The sequence below is a fragment of the Oncorhynchus mykiss genome, chromosome 13 (genome assembly GCF_013265735.2).
Source record: "Oncorhynchus mykiss isolate Arlee chromosome 13, USDA_OmykA_1.1, whole genome shotgun sequence".
Taxonomy (NCBI): Eukaryota; Metazoa; Chordata; class Actinopteri; order Salmoniformes; family Salmonidae; genus Oncorhynchus; species Oncorhynchus mykiss.
Window position 1 is genome coordinate 6,357,574 of NC_048577.1, and position 18,585 is coordinate 6,376,158.

The 18,585-nt window shown below is 42.9% G+C and overlaps 1 protein-coding gene across 2 annotated transcripts in view; it reads left to right on the forward strand.

Annotated features, from left to right (window-relative positions):
* LOC110485388 overlaps positions 1-17,942 on the forward strand; it is a 38,627-nt gene extending 20,685 nt beyond the window's left edge. Inside the window, exons 8-15 of one of the 2 annotated variants that reach the window (XM_036939995.1) lie at positions 11,739-11,990; positions 12,078-12,169; positions 13,444-13,502; positions 13,849-14,063; positions 14,230-14,483; positions 14,611-14,739; positions 15,199-15,391; positions 15,882-17,942. In XM_036939995.1, coding sequence (XP_036795890.1) covers positions 11,739-11,990; positions 12,078-12,169; positions 13,444-13,502; positions 13,849-14,063; positions 14,230-14,483; positions 14,611-14,739; positions 15,199-15,391; positions 15,882-16,192 — 1,505 coding nt within the window. In that variant the 3' untranslated portion in view covers positions 16,193-17,942. The remainder of the gene's footprint in view (positions 1-11,738; positions 11,991-12,077; positions 12,170-13,443; positions 13,503-13,848; positions 14,064-14,229; positions 14,484-14,610; positions 14,740-15,198; positions 15,392-15,881) is intronic. The other variant, XM_036939996.1, reaches the window with a different exon arrangement.
* Positions 17,943-18,585: the final 643 nt, after the last annotated feature.

The following is an 18,585-nucleotide window of genomic DNA, read 5'->3' on the forward strand; positions in this document are numbered from 1 at the left end:
CATAAAGGGCAATGGGCTCTATGACTGATTCAAGTATTTTTAGCCAAATCCTAATTGGTATGTTGAAATGTTGAAATGTTGAAATGGTATGTTGAATGTTTCTTTTGATGGCATAGAATGCCCTTCTTGCCTTGTCTCTCAGATCGTTCACAGCTTTGTGGAAGTTACCTGTGGCGCTGATGTTTAGGCCAAGGTATGTATAGTTTTTTGTGTGCTCTAGGGCAACAGTGTCTAGATTGAATTTGTATTTGTGGTCCTGGTGACTGGACCTTTTTTGGAACACCATTATTTTGGTCTTACTGAGATTTACTGTCAGGGCCCAGGTCTGACAGAATCTGTGCATAAGATCTAGGTGCTGCTGTAGGCCCTCCTTGGTTGGTGACAGAAGCACCAGATCATCGGCAAACAGCAGACATTTGACTTCGGATTCTAGCAGGGGGAGGCCGGGTGCTGCAGACTTTTCTAGTGCCCGCGCCAATTCGTTGATATATATGTTGAAGAGGGTGGGGCTTAAACTGCATCCCTGTCTAACCCCACGACCCTGTGTGAAGAAATGTGTGTGTTTTTTGCCAATTTTAACCGCACACTTGTTGTTTGTGTACATGGATTTTATAATGTCGTATGTTTTACCCCCAACACCACTTTCCATCAGTTTGTATAGCAGACCCTCATGCCAGATTGAGTCGAAGGCTTTTTTGAAATCAACAAAGCATGAGAAGACTTTGCCTTTGTTTTGGTTTGTTTGGTTGTCAATTAGGGTGTGCAGGGTGAATACATGGTCTGTTGTACGGTAATTTGGTAAAAAGCCAATTTGACATTTGCTCAGTACATTGTTTTCATTGAGGAAATGTACGAGTCTGCTGTTAATAATAATGCAGAGGATTTTCCCAAGGTTACTGTTGACACATATTCCACGGTAGTTATTGGGGTCAAATTTGTCTCCACTTTTGTGGATTGGGGTGATCAGTCCTTGGTTCCAAATATTGGGGAAGATGCCAGAGCTAAGTATGATGTTAAAGAGTTTTAGTATAGCCAATTGGAATTTGTTGTCTGTATATTTGATCATTTCATTGAGGATACCATCAACACCACAGGCCTTTTTGGGTTGGAGGGTTTTTATTTTGTCCTGTAACTCATTCAATGTAATTGGATAATCCAGTGGGTTCTGGTAGTCTTTAATAGATGATTCTAAGATCTGTATTTGATCATGTATATGTTTTTGCTCTTTATTCTTTGTTATAGAGCCAAAAAGATTGGAGAAGTGGTTTACCCATACATCTCCATTTTGGATAGATAATTCTTCTTGTTGTTGTTTGTTTAGTGTTTTCCAATTTTCCCAGAAGTGGTTAGAGTCTATGGATTCTTCAATTGCATTGAGCTGATTTCTGACGTGCTGTTCCTTCTTTTTCCGTAGTGTATTTCTGTATTGTTTTAGTGATTCACCATAGTGAAGGCGTAGACTCAGGTTTACCGGGTCTCTATGTTTTTGGTTGGACAGGTTTCTCAATTTCTTTCTTAGATTTTTGCATTCTTCATCAAACCATTTGTCATTATTGTTAATTTTCTTCGGTTTTCTATTTGAGATTTTTAGATTTGATAGGGAAGCTGAGAGGTCAAATATACTGTTAAGATTTTCTACTGCCAAGTTTACACCTTCACTATTACAGCGGAACGTTTTACCCAGGAAATTGTCTAAAAGGGATTGAATTTGTTGTTGCCTAATTGTTTTTTGGTAGGTTTCCAAACTGCATTCCTTCCATCTATAGCATTTCTTAATGTTACTCAGTTCCTTTGGCTTTGATGCCTCATGATTGATTATTGCTCTGTTTAAGTAGACTGTGATTTTGCTGTGGTCTGATAGGGGTGTCAGTGGGCTGACTGTGAACGCTCTGAGAGACTCTGGGTTGAGGTCGGTGATAAAGTAGTCTACAGTACTACTGCCAAGAGATGAGCTATAGGTGTACCTACCATAGGAGTCCCCTCGAAGCCTACCGTTGACTATGTACATACCCAGCGTGCGACAGAGCTGCAGGAGTTGTGACCCGTTTTTGTTGGTTATGTTGTCATAGTTGTGCCTAGGGGGGCATATGTGGGAGGGAATGCTGTCACCTCCAGGCAGGTGTTTGTCCCCCTGTGTGCTTAGGGTGTCAGGTTCTTGTCCGGTTCTGGCATTTAGGTCGCCACAGACTAGTACATGTCCCTGGGCCTGGAAATGATTGATTTCCCCCTCCAGGATGGAGAAGCTGTCTTCATTAAAATATGGGGATTCTAGTGGGGGGATATAGGTAGCACACAGGAGGACATTTTTCTCTGTTAGGATAATTTCCTTTTGAATTTCTAGCCAAATGTAAAATGTTCCTGTTTTGATTAATTTAATGGAGTGAGTTAGGTCTGCTCTATACCAAATTAGCATACCCCCTGAGTCCCTTCCCTGTTTCACACCTGGTAGTTTGGTGGATGGGACTACCAGCTCTCTGTAACCTAGAGGGCAACCAGTGGGTCCGTCTCCTCTATACCAGGTTTCTTGCAGGATGACAATGTCTGTATTACCGATTTCTTTGGTGAAGTCCGGGTTTCTGCTCTTTAGGCCAAAGGCAGATGACCTCAGGCCTTGGATATTCCATGATAATATAGTGAAGGCTTTTTGTTCCATAGAGTGTCCAATGTTGTTGGTCGTGGTTTGGCCTCAGGCCAGTAAGTGTGAGCAGAGCCTGCTGAGCATCTGGTACATGCCATTGGCTTCGGCGAGTGTGAGAGTGGGGGTTGGGACTGTTTGCCCGCTCACTACCTGGGCGTATGTGTGGCTTCCATGTTGAGGCCCTCTTTGCGGGGGTGGGGTGCATGGGGTGGGCAGGAGTGGCATAGGTCTGACCTGGGTGGGCCTAAATGGGGTGTGGGCATGGTTGACGTGGGGGGGTGTTGATTGGTTGGGGTGGGGGTGTGGATGTGTCTGGGTGTACTGTGGTCTGGATGTAATTCCTCTTGGCGTGGGTCCTCTATGTGTAGGTCCAGGGGGGGGTCCTGCAGATCTGGGAGGGTGTCTCGCTGGTCTGGATGGGGTGTCTATTGATCTGTTGCTCCTGTGTGAAGTGTTGGGGATACGTTTGAGAGCGATGTCCTTTAGAGTTCGGGCAAAGGTGGGCACTGCTGCCTTGTAGAGGTGGACCTGGTCATAGAGGCTGTTCAAGTCCAGGGTGGAGTGGTGGGCCAGGAAAACGTTTGGTTTTGAGGCACAGTCACGGGAAATACTTGCATTTACCCGCTGTATTGTGGCAGGGTGGAAGTCTTTTCGTGGTAGCAGGGTGGAGATAACCACTTGTGCGTTGGGGAAAGTAGAAGAAGCCTTTTCAATCACTCTCTTCAGTGCTGTGGCCACTCTTTCCTGCAGTGCTCTCAGGTCGTTTGTGCCTGTGTGTATTATTATGTGGCTGGGTGAGCCTAGTTTGGCCTCAGACAGAAGGTCGAGGGCACGCTGGGTGTTTGGACACCAGAGTTTAGACACACTGTGTTTGGGAAAAAGTTTTTTTTCTTCTATATATTTCCCATTTGAGTCCATAAGTAGTACAATCTGTGTCTTGTGTTTGTCCTCAGTGGGTGTGGGGGGGTTGTCAAAAGGGCTATCAGGGTGGCTGACAGGGGGGGTGCTCAGAGGGGGTGAGAGCCTCTGGGCTTGGGGTTCTTCATTTGTCTGTTCTGCTGTGATTTCGACTCTATGGTCAGGGTCTGGTGTGGACTGTTCTGCTGTGGTGTCGACTCTATGTTCAGGGTCTGGTGTGGACTGTTCTGCTGTGGTGTCGAGACTTTTGTTGGGTGCTGAAGTGGGCTGTTCTGCTGGCTTCTCTGTGGGGGTGGCCACCTCTCTAGTGGGTTGTTCTCTGTCACACGCCGTCCCCATCAACTTCTCCTCCATCCCCCTCAACCTCTCCTCCACCAGCAGTCTGATACTCTCCTCTAGTGCTCTGTTCTGCTCCTCTTTCTCCTGTTGTATTTGTCTCACCACTGTCCACTGTCCACTGTCCACTGTGCAGATATGTCTCTGTCCACCTCCAGCTCTCCGGGTCTGGTTAAGGGGCTGTTGTTGTGCTGGACTGTTGTCTGGGTCTGCGCTGACTGAAGTGTAATCACCTGCTGTTCCAGCTCCACCTGTCTTACCTCCAGCTGGGTGAATTTGTCCTTCATTTCAATGAGGGAGTGGTAATCTGTGCTGGGAGGTTGACTCTCCACTGGGGGTTGCTCATCTGTGGGGTTACATAATGAAGAGGTCTGGTCTGACCCGCTCTGTGTGGGGGTATCATTATCAAGGCAGAGCTTCTCCTGCTGGGCTAATTCTTTGATTAGGTGAAAGTCCAGCTGAAACTGTTTGTGGTTATTCTGTACCATTACTGATCCGGATTTATAGATATTTATATTACTTAACTCAGAGTCCTCGTTATCAAGTATTCTGAGTTTCCACCCCTCGTTAATCCCCCCTCTCGTAACAAAGGGGTAGTGTGCTAATATAGCACTGTGCCATGCCAGGGGATGGTTTGTGTGGAAGATGAGGTTGCTGATGTTCCCATTTTTGTAATAGTCAGCAAAAAGTGTCTCTTGATTTTCCATAAGGAGCTTCTTCTTGTGGTCTTTTCTTGCCTTATCATTCTTTACATGCAAAGGGTACTGTATTTTAATTACCTCTGAACAGCGGGAGGGAGCTTCTAAGGCCTCTCCATTTGGTTGGGGTAGACTGTGTGACTCTCCTGCCATTGTTGGGCTAATGGGCTTTGACACCTCTCACTTGACACGTCAGTGCTAGTTGAAGCTGTATCAAGCTTGGCAGAATTATGTTAGAATTCAGTCCTTATAAAGTAATGTTGTGTATTTTTCTTCTTGGCTTTTGGAAATAAAATATTGTTTCAGACTAAACATTACTCACTCAGTTCCAGGTTGGATGGTGTTTTCAGGTTTCTGTTGTTTTCCAGAGAATTTGCTGTATAGGGTAAAAAATCCTTGGTTGTTGTGAACTTTCCAGGTGATTCCGTAATTCCGTCCAAAATGAGGTTGTAGGTTTTAAGTTTTGATTTGAAGTAGGGGTTATGTTGAAGAGGGTAGAATCCAGTATGTGTTCCTGACAAAAAATCCAAGTTTATCTAACTCCTAACCTATCTTTTTTAAAGAAAATGCTGAAAAATGCAGGAGCTCTGATCCTGACCTCTGCTCTGCCTCTCTCTCTCTCTCTCTCTCTCTCTCTATCTGACATGTAGGACATCTCTCTCTCTCTATCTGACATGTAGGACATCTCTCTCTCTCTCTATCTGACATGTAGGACATCTCTCTCTCTCTATCTGACATGTAGGACATCTCTCTCTCTCTCTATCTGACATGTAGGACATCTCTCTCTCTCTCTCTATCTGACATGTAGGACATCTCTCTCTCTCTATCTGACATGTAGGACATCTCTCTCTCTCTCTATCTGACATGTAGGACATCTCTCTCTCTCTCTCTATCTGACATGTAGGACATCTCTCTCTCTCTCTCTCTATCTGACATGTAGGACATCTCTCTCTCTCTATCTGACATGTAGGACATCTCTCTCTCTCTCTCTCTGACATGTAGGACATCTCTCTCTCTCTATCTGACATGTAGGACATCTCTCTCTCTCTCTATCTGACATGTAGGACATCTCTCTCTCTCTCTATCTGACATGTAGGACATTTCTCTCTCTCTATCTGACATGTAGGACACCTCTCTCTCTCTATCTGACATGTAGGACATCTCTCTCTCTCTCTATCTGACATGTAGGACATCTCTCTCTCTCTCTCTATCTGACATGTAGGACATCTCTCTCTCTATCTGACATGTAGGACATCTCTCTCTCTCTCTCTCTATCTGACATGTAGGACATCTCTCTCTCTCTATCTGACATGTAGGACATCTCTCTCTCTCTATCTGACATGTAGGACATCTCTCTCTCTATCTGACATGTAGGACATCTATCTCTCTATCTGACATGTAGGACATCTCTCTCTCTCTCTATCTGACATGTAGGACATCTCTCTCTCTCTATCTGACATGTAGGACATCTCTCTCTCTCTCTCTCTATCTGACATGTAGGACATCTCTCTCTCTCTATCTGACATGTAGGACATCTCTCTCTCTCTCTCTCTCTCTGACATGTAGGACATCTCTCTCTCTCTATCTGACATGTAGGACATCTCTCTCTCTCTCTATCTGACATGTAGGACATTTCTCTCTCTCTCTATCTGACATGTAGGACATTTCTCTCTCTCTATCTGACATGTAGGACACCTCTCTCTCTCTATCTGACATGTAGGACATCTCTCTCTCTCTCTATCTGACATGTAGGACATCTCTCTCTCTCTCTCTATCTGACATGTAGGACATCTCTCTCTCTATCTGACATGTAGGACATCTCTCTCTCTCTCTCTCTATCTGACATGTAGGACATCTCTCTCTCTCTATCTGACATGTAGGACATCTCTCTCTCTCTCTATCTGACATGTAGGACATCTCTCTCTATCTGACATGTAGGACATCTCTCTCTCTATCTGACATGTAGGACATCTCTCTCTCTCTCTATCTGACATGTAGGACATCTCTCTCTCTCTATCTGACATGTAGGACATCTCTCTCTCTATCTGACATGTAGGACATCTCTCTCTCTCTCTCTGACATGTAGGACATCTCTCTATCTGACATGTAGGACATCTCTCTCTCTGACATGTAGGACATCTCTCTATCTGACATGTAGGACATCTCTCTCTATCTGACATGTAGGACATCTCTCTCTCTCTCTCTATCTGACATGTAGGACATCTCTCTCTCTCTATCTGACATGTAGGACATCTCTCTCTCTCTCTCTATCTGACATGTAGGACATCTCTCTCTCTCTCTCTCTCTATCTGACATGTAGGACATCTCTCTCTCTATCTGACATGTAGGATATCTCTCTCTCTATCTGACATGTAGGACATCTCTCTCTCTATCTGACATGTAGGACATCTCTCTCTCTCTCTATCTGACATGTAGGACATCTCTCTCTCTCTCTCTATCTGACATGTAGGACATCTCTCTCTCTCTATCTGACATGTAGGACATCTCTCTCTCTCTCTATCTGACATGTAGGACATCTCTCTCTCTCTATCTGACATGTAGGACATCTCTCTCTCTCTCTATCTGACATGTAGGACATCTCTCTCTCTCTCTATCTGACATGTAGGACATCTCTCTCTCTCTCTATCTGACATGTAGGACATCTCTCTCTCTCTCTCTCTATCTGACATGTAGGACATCTCTCTCTCTCTCTCTATCTGACATGTAGGACATCTCTCTCTCTCTTTATCTGACATGTAGGACATCTCTCTCTCTCTCTCTCTATCTGACATGTAGGACATCTCTCTCTCTCTCTCTATCTGACATGTAGGACATCTCTCTCTCTCTATCTGACATGTAGGACATCTCTCTCTCTCTATCTGACATGTAGGACATCTCTCTCTCTCTCTCTCTGACATGTAGGACATCTCTCTCTCTCTCTCTCTATCTGACATGTAGGACATCTCTCTCTCTCTCTCTATCTGACATGTAGGACATCTCTCTCTCTCTCTCTCTCTATCTGACATGTAGGACATCTCTCTCTCTCTCTCTATCTGACATGTAGGACATCTCTCTCTCTCTCTATCTGACATGTAGGACATCTCTCTCTCTCTATCTGACATGTAGGACATCTCTCTCTCTATCTGACATGTAGGACATCTCTCTCTCTCTCTATCTGACATGTAGGACATCTCTCTCTCTCTCTCTATCTGACATGTAGGACATCTCTCTCTCTCTATCTGACATGTAGGACATCTCTCTCTCTCTCTATCTGACATGTAGGACATCTCTCTCTCTCTATCTGACATGTAGGACATCTCTCTCTCTATCTGACATGTAGGACATCTCTCTCTCTCTCTCTGACATGTAGGACATCTCTCTATCTGACATGTAGGACATCTCTCTCTCTGACATGTAGGACATCTCTCTATCTGACATGTAGGACATCTCTCTCTATCTGACATGTAGGACATCTCTCTCTCTCTCTATCTGACATGTAGGACATCTCTCTCTCTCTATCTGACATGTAGGACATCTCTCTCTCTCTCTCTATCTGACATGTAGGACATCTCTCTCTCTCTCTCTCTCTATCTGACATGTAGGACATCTCTCTCTCTATCTGACATGTAGGATATCTCTCTCTCTATCTGACATGTAGGACATCTCTCTCTCTATCTGACATGTAGGACATCTCTCTCTCTCTCTATCTGACATGTAGGACATCTCTCTCTCTCTCTCTATCTGACATGTAGGACATCTCTCTCTCTCTATCTGACATGTAGGACATCTCTCTCTCTCTCTATCTGACATGTAGGACATCTCTCTCTCTCTATCTGACATGTAGGACATCTCTCTCTCTCTCTATCTGACATGTAGGACATCTCTCTCTCTCTCTATCTGACATGTAGGACATCTCTCTCTCTCTCTATCTGACATGTAGGACATCTCTCTCTCTCTCTCTCTATCTGACATGTAGGACATCTCTCTCTCTCTCTCTATCTGACATGTAGGACATCTCTCTCTCTTTATCTGACATGTAGGACATCTCTCTCTCTCTCTCTCTATCTGACATGTAGGACATCTCTCTCTCTCTCTCTATCTGACATGTAGGACATCTCTCTCTCTCTATCTGACATGTAGGACATCTCTCTCTCTCTATCTGACATGTAGGACATCTCTCTCTCTCTCTCTCTGACATGTAGGACATCTCTCTCTCTCTCTCTCTATCTGACATGTAGGACATCTCTCTCTCTCTCTCTATCTGACATGTAGGACATCTCTCTCTCTCTCTCTCTCTATCTGACATGTAGGACATCTCTCTCTCTCTCTCTATCTGACATGTAGGACATCTCTCTCTCTCTCTATCTGACATGTAGGACATCTCTCTCTCTCTATCTGACATGTAGGACATCTCTCTCTCTATCTGACATGTAGGACATCTCTCTCTCTCTCTATCTGACATGTAGGACATCTCTCTCTCTCTCTCTATCTGACATGTAGGACATCTCTCTCTCTCTATCTGACATGTAGGACATCTCTCTCTCTCTCTATCTGACATGTAGGACATCTCTCTCTCTCTATCTGACATGTAGGACATCTCTCTCTCTCTCTATCTGACATGTAGGACATCTCTCTCTCTCTATCTGACATGTAGGACATCTCTCTCTCTCTCTCTCTATCTGACATGTAGGACATCTCTCTCTCTCTATCTGACATGTAGGACATCTCTCTCTCTCTCTCTGACATGTAGGACATCTCTCTCTCTCTATCTGACATGTAGGACATCTCTCTCTCTCTCTATCTGACATGTAGGACATTTCTCTCTCTCTATCTGACATGTAGGACACCTCTCTCTCTCTATCTGACATGTAGGACATCTCTCTCTCTCTCTATCTGACATGTAGGACATCTCTCTCTCTCTCTCTATCTGACATGTAGGACATCTCTCTCTCTATCTGACATGTAGGACATCTCTCTCTCTCTCTCTCTATCTGACATGTAGGACATCTCTCTCTCTCTATCTGACATGTAGGACATCTCTCTCTCTCTCTATCTGACATGTAGGACATCTCTCTCTCTATCTGACATGTAGGACATCTCTCTCTCTATCTGACATGTAGGACATCTCTCTCTCTCTCTATCTGACATGTAGGACATCTCTCTCTCTCTATCTGACATGTAGGACATCTCTCTCTCTATCTGACATGTAGGACATCTCTCTCTCTCTCTCTGACATGTAGGACATCTCTCTATCTGACATGTAGGACATCTCTCTCTCTGACATGTAGGACATCTCTCTATCTGACATGTAGGACATCTCTCGCTATCTGACATGTAGGACATCTCTCTCTCTCTCTCTCTATCTGACATGTAGGACATCTCTCTCTCTCTATCTGACATGTAGGACATCTCTCTCTCTCTCTATCTGACATGTAGGACATCTCTCTCTCTCTCTCTCTCTATCTGACATGTAGGACATCTCTCTCTCTATCTGACATGTAGGACATCTCTCTCTCTATCTGACATGTAGGACATCTCTCTCTCTATCTGACATGTAGGACATATCTCTCTCTCTATCTGACATGTAGGACATCTCTCTCTCTCTCTCTCTGACATGTAGGACATCTCTCTCTCTCTCTATCTGACATGTAGGACATCTCTCTCTCTCTATCTGACATGTAGGACATCTCTCTCTCTATCTGACATGTAGGACATCTCTCTCTCTCTCTCTGACATGTAGGACATCTCTCTATCTGACATGTAGGACATCTCTCTCTCTGACATGTAGGACATCTCTCTATCTGACATGTAGGACATCTCTCGCTATCTGACATGTAGGACATCTCTCTCTCTCTCTCTCTATCTGACATGTAGGACATCTCTCTCTCTCTATCTGACATGTAGGACATCTCTCTCTCTCTCTCTATCTGACATGTAGGACATCTCTCTCTCTCTCTCTCTCTATCTGACATGTAGGACATCTCTCTCTCTATCTGACATGTAGGACATCTCTCTCTCTATCTGACATGTAGGACATCTCTCTCTCTATCTGACATGTAGGACATCTCTCTCTCTCTCTATCTGACATGTAGGACATCTCTCTCTCTCTCTCTGACATGTAGGACATCTCTCTCTCTCTATCTGACATGTAGGACATCTCTCTCTCTCTATCTGACATGTAGGACATCTCTCTCTCTCTCTATCTGACATGTAGGACATTTCTCTCTCTCTATCTGACATGTAGGACACCTCTCTCTCTCTATCTGACATGTAGGACATCTCTCTCTCTCTATCTGACATGTAGGACATCTCTCTCTCTCTCTCTCTATCTGACATGTAGGACATCTCTCTCTCTCTATCTGACATGTAGGACATCTCTCTCTCTCTCTGACATGTAGGACATCTCTCTCTCTCTATCTGACATGTAGGACATCTCTCTCTCTCTCTATCTGACATGTAGGACATCTCTCTCTCTATCTGACATGTAGGACATCTCTCTCTCTCTCTCTATCTGACATGTAGGACATCTCTCTCTCTCTATCTGACATGTAGGACATCTCTCTCTCTCTCTATCTGACATGTAGGACATCTCTCTCTCTATCTGACATGTAGGACATCTATCTCTCTATCTGACATGTAGGACATCTCTCTCTCTCTCTATCTGACATGTAGGACATCTCTCTCTCTCTATCTGACATGTAGGACATCTCTCTCTCTATCTGACATGTAGGACATCTCTCTCTCTCTCTGTCTGACATGTAGGACATCTCTCTCTCTGACATGTAGGACATCTCTCTATCTGACATGTAGGACATCTCTCTCTATCTGACATGTAGGACATCTCTCTCTCTCTCTCTATCTGACATGTAGGACATCTCTCTCTCTCTATCTGACATGTAGGACATCTCTCTCTCTCTCTCTATCTGACATGTAGGACATCTCTCTCTCTATCTGACATGTAGGACATCTCTCTCTCTATCTGACATGTAGGACATATCTCTCTCTATCTGACATGTAGGACATCTCTCTCTCTCTCTATCTGACATGTAGGACATCTCTCTCTCTCTCTCTCTATCTGACATGTAGGACATCTCTCTCTCTCTCTCTCTATCTGACATGTAGGACATCTCTCTCTCTATCTTTTCCAGCTTGGCTGCTGAACTCTCTGGAGGAGCTGAACATAAACGAGCTGAAGACATTTCAAAACTACCTGACTAGTTGCAAGCTGCTTGGCTTTCCTCCCATCCCAAAGAGCCAGCTGGAGAACACTGACAGACAGGTCACAGTGGATCTGATGATGAAGATATACGACCCTGAGAGAGCTGTGAAGATCACACTGAGGATCCTGAGGTGGATGAATGACCATGATCTCACTGAGAAGTTACAGAGTGATCACACAGGTAAAACAACATGAATCTGTTCTTTAAAAGTTCCATTAGTTGTTTATAGCTACATTGATTGAGTGCATCTTTACTTCACCCAATGAGAACCCTCCGGCCCTGAGGAAGCTGTGGAGATCACACCGGAGTTCCTGAAGAATATGAACTGGGATGATCTGTCAAAGAAGATAGAGAGAGAGGTGAGGAGGAGAGGGGATGTTTGGGTTCACAACAACAATACCTGCTAAAAGACATGGAGACAAGCTGACGAACAATGACCAACAGAAAGAGAGTCACCAAATGAAATCCTCTTCTAGTTGGCTTTCATCTAGCAAGGGTTCAATTGGAGTGAGGAACAAGTCAGAGTACTGACAGCTTGCTTAATTCCCATGGTGAAGTTAAACATCACAGAGATTATAAAGCTGACCTAATGTCATGGAGAAGTTAAACTTCACAGAGATTATAAAGCTGACCTAATGCCATGGTGAAGTTAAACATCACAGAGATTATAAGGCTGACCTAATGTCATGGAGAAGTTAAACATCACAGAGATTATAAGGCTGACCTAATGTCATGGAGAAGTTAAACTTCACAGAGATTATAAAGCTGACCTAATGTCATGGTGAAGTTAAACATCACAGAGATTATAAAGCTGACCTAATGTCATGGAGAAGTTAAACTTCACAGAGATTATAAAGCTGACCTAATGGCATGGTGAAGTTAAACATCACAGAGATTATAAGGCTGACCTAATGTCATGGAGAAGTTAAACATCACAGAGATTATAAGGCTGACCTAATGTCATGGAGAAGTTAAACTTCACAGAGATTATAAAGCTGACCTAATGCCATGTAGGAGTTAAACATCACAGAGATTATAAAGCTGACCTAATGTCATGGTGAAGTTAAACTTCACAGAGATTATAAAGCTGACCTAATGTCATGGTGAAGTTAAACATCACAGAGATTATAAAGCTGACCTAATGTCATGGTGAAGTTAAACATCACAGAGATTATAAGGCTGACCTAATGCCATGTAGGAGTTAAACATCACAGAGATTATAAAGCTGACCTAATGTCATGTAGGAGTTAAACATCACAGAATGTAGAACAGTGGACCAGGGCCTGTGTACTACTGACCCTCTTCTGGTAAGATCTTTACTGGAAAGACAGACAGAATGACCGATTGACCAGTTGACTATTTAACAAATAATGCCCGAGGGGATGTGGTATATGGCCAATATACTATGGCTAAGGGCTGTTCTTAGGCACGATACAAAGTAAACAGCCGTGGTATATTGGCCATATACCACAAACCCCAGAGGTGCCTTACTGCTATTATACACTGGTTACCAACATAATTAGAGAAGTAAAAATAAATGTTTTGTCATACCACGGCTGTCAGCCAATCAGCATTCAGGGCTCAAACCACCCAGTTTATAATAACAGATTTGTTCAGTATATATTGTTTTTAGAGGTTTCCTGAGGACTTTGAACCAGAGGACTATGATCAGGAGGACAATGGAACATACCGGTAACTTGGTATTCTCTTACTTGTTTTTACAGTTATAGTTTTCCATTTATGAAAGGATAATAGATACATTTAAATGTAACTTATTTAACTTTAAGAATATGAAGTCTTAAAGAACAGTTCAAGCCATTTGTCATTTTAAAAGAAACACCAACACTGCTCTTGCCAGAATCCCTTATTTAAGATCTAATTAAACAACTTCCATAAACAACGTGATACTGACAGTGTGCAGGTATTTATTTAGCTTTTAAGATATTGAATTATTCCCACACACCAACAACAAGCAAACTCAGATGTGCTTTTCCTATTTTAAATGCATTGTATGTCATACATGTGTTATACACTACAGGTTAGAGTGCCCCAGTGCAGGTCTGTTCCAGTGCAGTAAAACAGGCCTGGTGTTCAGGATGGAGGGAGAGGGAGAGGTGCTCTATAGGACTGTCCCCTGGGACAGGAGGTTTCTAGCCCAGAGTGTCAAGAGGCCTGCAGGACCCCTGTTCATGTTTAGATGCCTTAAGGGGTCTGTCAGTCAACTACACCTCCCCCACTGTGAGATCTGCCCTGGTAACTACACCTCAAACATACTGTAAGATCTGCCCTGGAAACTACACCTCAAACATACTGTGAGATCTGCCCTGGAAACTACACAGTTAATAAGAAAAGTGATTGTAGTGTTTTCTATCTCTTGTTACTTTCTAACCAACAATGCTGTTTTATTTTTCTTTCCCAGGTGGTGGATGTGACTTCCTGTCTGTAGCCCATGTGACTGATGACATCATTGAGTTTATCCCTCATAAGATAACAGAAACACACGTCATAATAAACATCTATGGATTCTCTGCTTATGGCCTCATCAAGGATAAGGATGCTCCTGTCTTCCCTATCAAAGCCCAGGTGTTGTTGTTCTACCATCCATCAGATGACCCTGAACTGGAATCTGTACTGCATGTGTTGTTGCTGCCGCGGAACGTTGTCCTAATGAAGGTGACAACTGTAATTCCATAACGGACATTTTACTTATTGTCCTATCGGGGATTTGAAATTCATTCTGAATCCTAGATATTGTGAAGATATTTTGCTCTCATCAAGATAATCTACTACTCTACTCTAGGTGCAAGAGGAGAGGGCGAGGAGGAATGGCATGAGAGAACCCTTCATTGAAACAACCTCTGACTGTGAACTGACCCCTGATCAGATTTACAGCCTATCCACTGATGGGTATCATAAGGTGACACCTAAGGTAGTGATGGTTAATAGTTCAACATCCACTGAATAACAGGAAAAACAGCTGGACTCAATCAGATCCACCTTAACTCCTGATAACCAACAACTGCATAGCAGCTTCATCGTTTTGATTTAGATGATGTCAGAGAGGTAAAACCATTAGATGCACTGAGTGACATTAGTAATAATCCCATACAGCCTTGTTACAAGTTGGAACAGTGGAACATGTTGTAATATACACCTTGATTAGGATGATACAGGTGTGGTTTTGTGACAATGACAAGAGCAGCTGCTCAGCAATTTGAACTCCAATACGGTTCCACCTCCGACGTATCACCTAAATAAAACCAATGATCTGCCGTGCAGGTGTCAGGTAGCCTGGGTTAGTGCTGGATCTGACTGAATCAAAGACTTCAAGAGGAAGTTAATGTTGTTCAACTGACACTGTCTTATGTTTGTCCATTTTTTGATCCAGACCAAAAAGTTTGATAATGATAAAGACTACGAAAACTACACCACAACGTTTGCGGTATTCTTACCTGCCAAAGTTAAAAAAGCTGAACTGACATTGAGGAAGAAGAAGAATATAGCCTGGTCCATATTAGACCTACTGTCCAGTCTATTTGTGAATCTTGAACATCCGTGGAAGGGTTTCTACAGATATCAAGGTAACAGTTCAGATAAAACAGTCCATGTTTTATAATCAGTGTAATGTAAACTCCTAACTCCCAAGGAGAGACAGGCCTACCGCTGGGCAGAGGAGCATAATTAATGACTGAGATTATTACTGATGTCCTGTATTGTAAAGCACTAATCAGTGTAATGTAAACTCCTAACTCCCAAGGAGAGACAGGCCTACCGCTGGGCAGAGGAGCATAATTAATGACTGAGATTATTACTGATGTCCTGTATTGTAAAGCACTAATCAGTGTAATGTAAACTCCTAACTCCCAAGGAGAGACAGGCCTACCGCTGGGCAGAGGGGCATAATTAATGACTGAGATTATTACTGATGTCCTGTATTGTAAGATCAATACAACTGAATTATACATTTTTCTGATATATATATATTTTTCTGATATAAGTTGATCACACTTTTAACATTCGTAATATATACACTTGAGGTTATAGACCCTTTTTCTCCTCTCTCTGTCCAAGCCCCTCTCCCTGCAGCCACTCCTGCCAAACCCCCTACTTTCCCAGGACAAGACTTCATTCCAAAACACAGGATTGCTCTAGAAACTCGCCTGGGACTGTTACAGCCCATATTCCTGCGTCTCCAGGATCGTGGGGTTCTGATTGACGAGGAGAGGGAGGAGGTGGTCAGTAAATCCACCAAGACCCTACAGAACCAAACCCTGCTGGACATGGTGGTAAAGAAGGGGGCTCGTGCCCAGGAACACTTCTACCAGGTCCTGAAGGAAGTAGATCCCTGCCTGGTTGAAGACCTGGAAGAGCAGACAGTCTGAGAGGGAACCATGGATACAACAGCATCAGGATATATATCACCACAATACTAATACATGCTTTGAAAGAGACAGTCAGACTGAGAGGTCCCCATGGATACAACAGCATCAGGATATATAATATCACAATACTAATACATGCTCTGAAAGAGACAGACAGACTGAGAGGTAACCATGGATACAACCTCAGAAGATATCAAAACATTTATCAGAGACAGAGAGCAGCACTTCGAGGAGCTACTGTCTACCAGACAACCTACCTGTGTTACTCTGGTACACTGGCTACAGACTACAAGATGATTGAATTTCTATCTGTAACATGGTGAATGTTGAATCATCTTGGACAGGTCTCAGACAACATGTGAGACTTAACATCTACCAGACAACTGACTTGTACTGGACAGCTCTACTGGCTGAACACCAGATATATCTCTGTTTAGATATAGTGTATATGTTTATATAACGGTTAAGAGCATCTTTTAAAATGAATGACATTATTTTCCAACAATAGGGACTAGTCTCCTTTTGTGATTGATCAGGAGAAATAGGAGCAACTCTTGAGATAAGGAATGTGTCCTTTATGTTTGACTTCTCTGACATTACGGACTTAATCAGGCTGAATCTCTGGGACTCATTTCACTCTCAGGGAAAGATGTCATATTGTGTAGTGTTTAAATATCTGTTATAGTGTTTTGTAGTTGCATTAATCTATTTAATCTCCCTCAGTTCAATTGAGATGACAAATACTGTGTATCAGCAGTAGGGGGAAACAGCCCCACTGTCCGCCCCACCAGTTGTTTTTGTTGCCTAGCAACAGAGCGTCGCGTAGCATGCTAAAAATCATTAAAGTGAATATTGTGCTCCTCTATTGTGCATAAAAGGATGTTCAAGGGGAAAACAGTGTTGTTGTTTACAGCTTGTTTGTAATATTGCAAATGGACGTGGCTGTTTAACCATTAAAGATTCCAGCTTTAATCAGCCTGAATGTCAGGGACTCATTTCACTCAGGGAAATATGTACTGTAGTGTATAACAGACTTGTGGTCAATTCAGAATTGAATTTAGAATGGCTCATAAATTAAATTCATGAATTTGAATTAATAAGCAGGATACCGAATTGCAATTCAAGGAAATAGAGTTGAATTCAGTAATATTCAAATGCCTATTCGATTCTATAGTTGTAGTCTATACAAATATACATCTTGTAAATAAAATACCAAACATGTTAACATGCATATAAAATATTGATGAAACAATTGATTTTCAGGACAAACTCTTCAAATGAATGAAAACAAGGAAAACGAAACCTGTAGTTATATTTCATTAATCACTTAAATGTTGTTCAATATGGGGGAAATACATTTCCCACAATGCATTAGTTTAATGCACAAATTTACCCTAAAGCCTTCAAGACAAAGCCAAATAAATATAATGGTTTATTCTAAGCAGTAAGGTTAACAGAGTATAATGAACAGAGAAAAGTGATATATTCTTTGGTATCTGGAAGTGTGACCTGTCAGATTCAATGAAACTCATGTTCTGTGACTGAGTGAAATGTATTTGAATTACACTGAATTAAATGATACTTCCACGTTTCTTGGCCTGGTGGTAGATCGGTCAACATGCCCCTGAGCAGGGCATTGACCCTGGATGCTTCTGTGTGTCGCTCTGAATGGGAATCTGTTGGACTGTAGTTATTGAGCGGCTTCACATATTGTACGTTTCAAATATTCAATAAATAAAATTACACTTCCTGTCACTCATTCAGATTCTACATCCTGTGGTGTGGCCAATTTAAATGTAATCTCATGGGTGGAATGGGAGTCAATTCCCAAATTCTTTATTGAGCACAAACCTGGTGTATAAAATATCTGATATCATATTAGGAAATCAGTCAATTGATATGAATTATTTAGGCACTAATTTATGGATTTCACTATTGGGCAGGGGCGCAGCCATGGGTGGGCATAGGCCTACCCACTGGGGAGCCATGCCCAGCCAATCAGAATGAGTTTTTCCTTACAAAAAGGCTTGATTACAGACAAAAATGCTCATCAGTTTCCTCAGCTGTCCGGATGGCTGGTCTCAGACGATGAAACCGGATGTAGAGGCCCTGGGCTGGCATGGTTACACTTCGTCAGCGATTGTGAGGCCGGTTGGATGTACTGCCAAATTCTCTAAAACGACTTTGGAGTTAGCTTATGGCCGAGAAACAATCATAAAATGCTCTGTTGGACATTCCTGCGGTCAGCAGACCACTTGCACGCACCCACAAAACTTGACATCTGTAATGTGTGTCAAAACTGCACATTTTAGAGTAGCCTTTTGTCCCCAGCACAAGGTGCACCTGTGTAATGATGCTGTTTAATCAGCTTCTTGATAAGCCAAACCTGTCAC